Source organism: Penaeus monodon, chromosome 15 (assembly GCF_015228065.2).
Source record: "Penaeus monodon isolate SGIC_2016 chromosome 15, NSTDA_Pmon_1, whole genome shotgun sequence".
Classification (NCBI taxonomy): domain Eukaryota; kingdom Metazoa; phylum Arthropoda; class Malacostraca; order Decapoda; family Penaeidae; genus Penaeus; species Penaeus monodon.
Window position 1 is genome coordinate 12,040,609 of NC_051400.1, and position 381 is coordinate 12,040,989.

The 381-nt window shown below is 55.1% G+C and overlaps 1 protein-coding gene across 1 annotated transcript in view; it reads left to right on the forward strand.

The window, feature by feature from the left end:
• The window catches only part of LOC119582214, a 10,047-nt gene extending 9,672 nt beyond the window's left edge, over nucleotides 1-375 (forward strand). The window contains exon 7 of the mRNA XM_037930444.1: nucleotides 75-375. Coding sequence (XP_037786372.1) covers nucleotides 75-87 — 13 coding nt within the window. The 3' untranslated portion in view covers nucleotides 88-375. The remainder of the gene's footprint in view (nucleotides 1-74) is intronic.
• Nucleotides 376-381: the final 6 nt, after the last annotated feature.

A 381-nucleotide genomic window follows, 5' to 3' on the forward strand; every position in this document is an offset into this window, starting at 1 on the left:
GAAAGTCAACATACTAAATCCTGCATTAACATATAAACAACCTTTTCATCTGCCACTCGCGCACCTGCCATCAGTGTGTTTCGGTGAAAGCAACCGCGGACTGGAAAGGGACAAGCACCAACCACCTTGGCTCACAGGTGAACGCCACCTGCTTTTCCGGTCACCTCGCTCCAGGAGACGTCCCGAGCCATCTCATCGCGTGTACGAGCGTCAGCTGGGAGAAGGGGACAGGGTGCTATGCGGCGTGCGATGCAGAGCCTCATGTTGCAGGGGAAAACATGATTAGGAGGAACTAAAGCTGGAGCGGCGTCGGGGCTGTGGTTCGGTACGACTGCTCGCCCGATTTCTACCTCGTAGGGTCAACGTTATGTAGCTGACGAC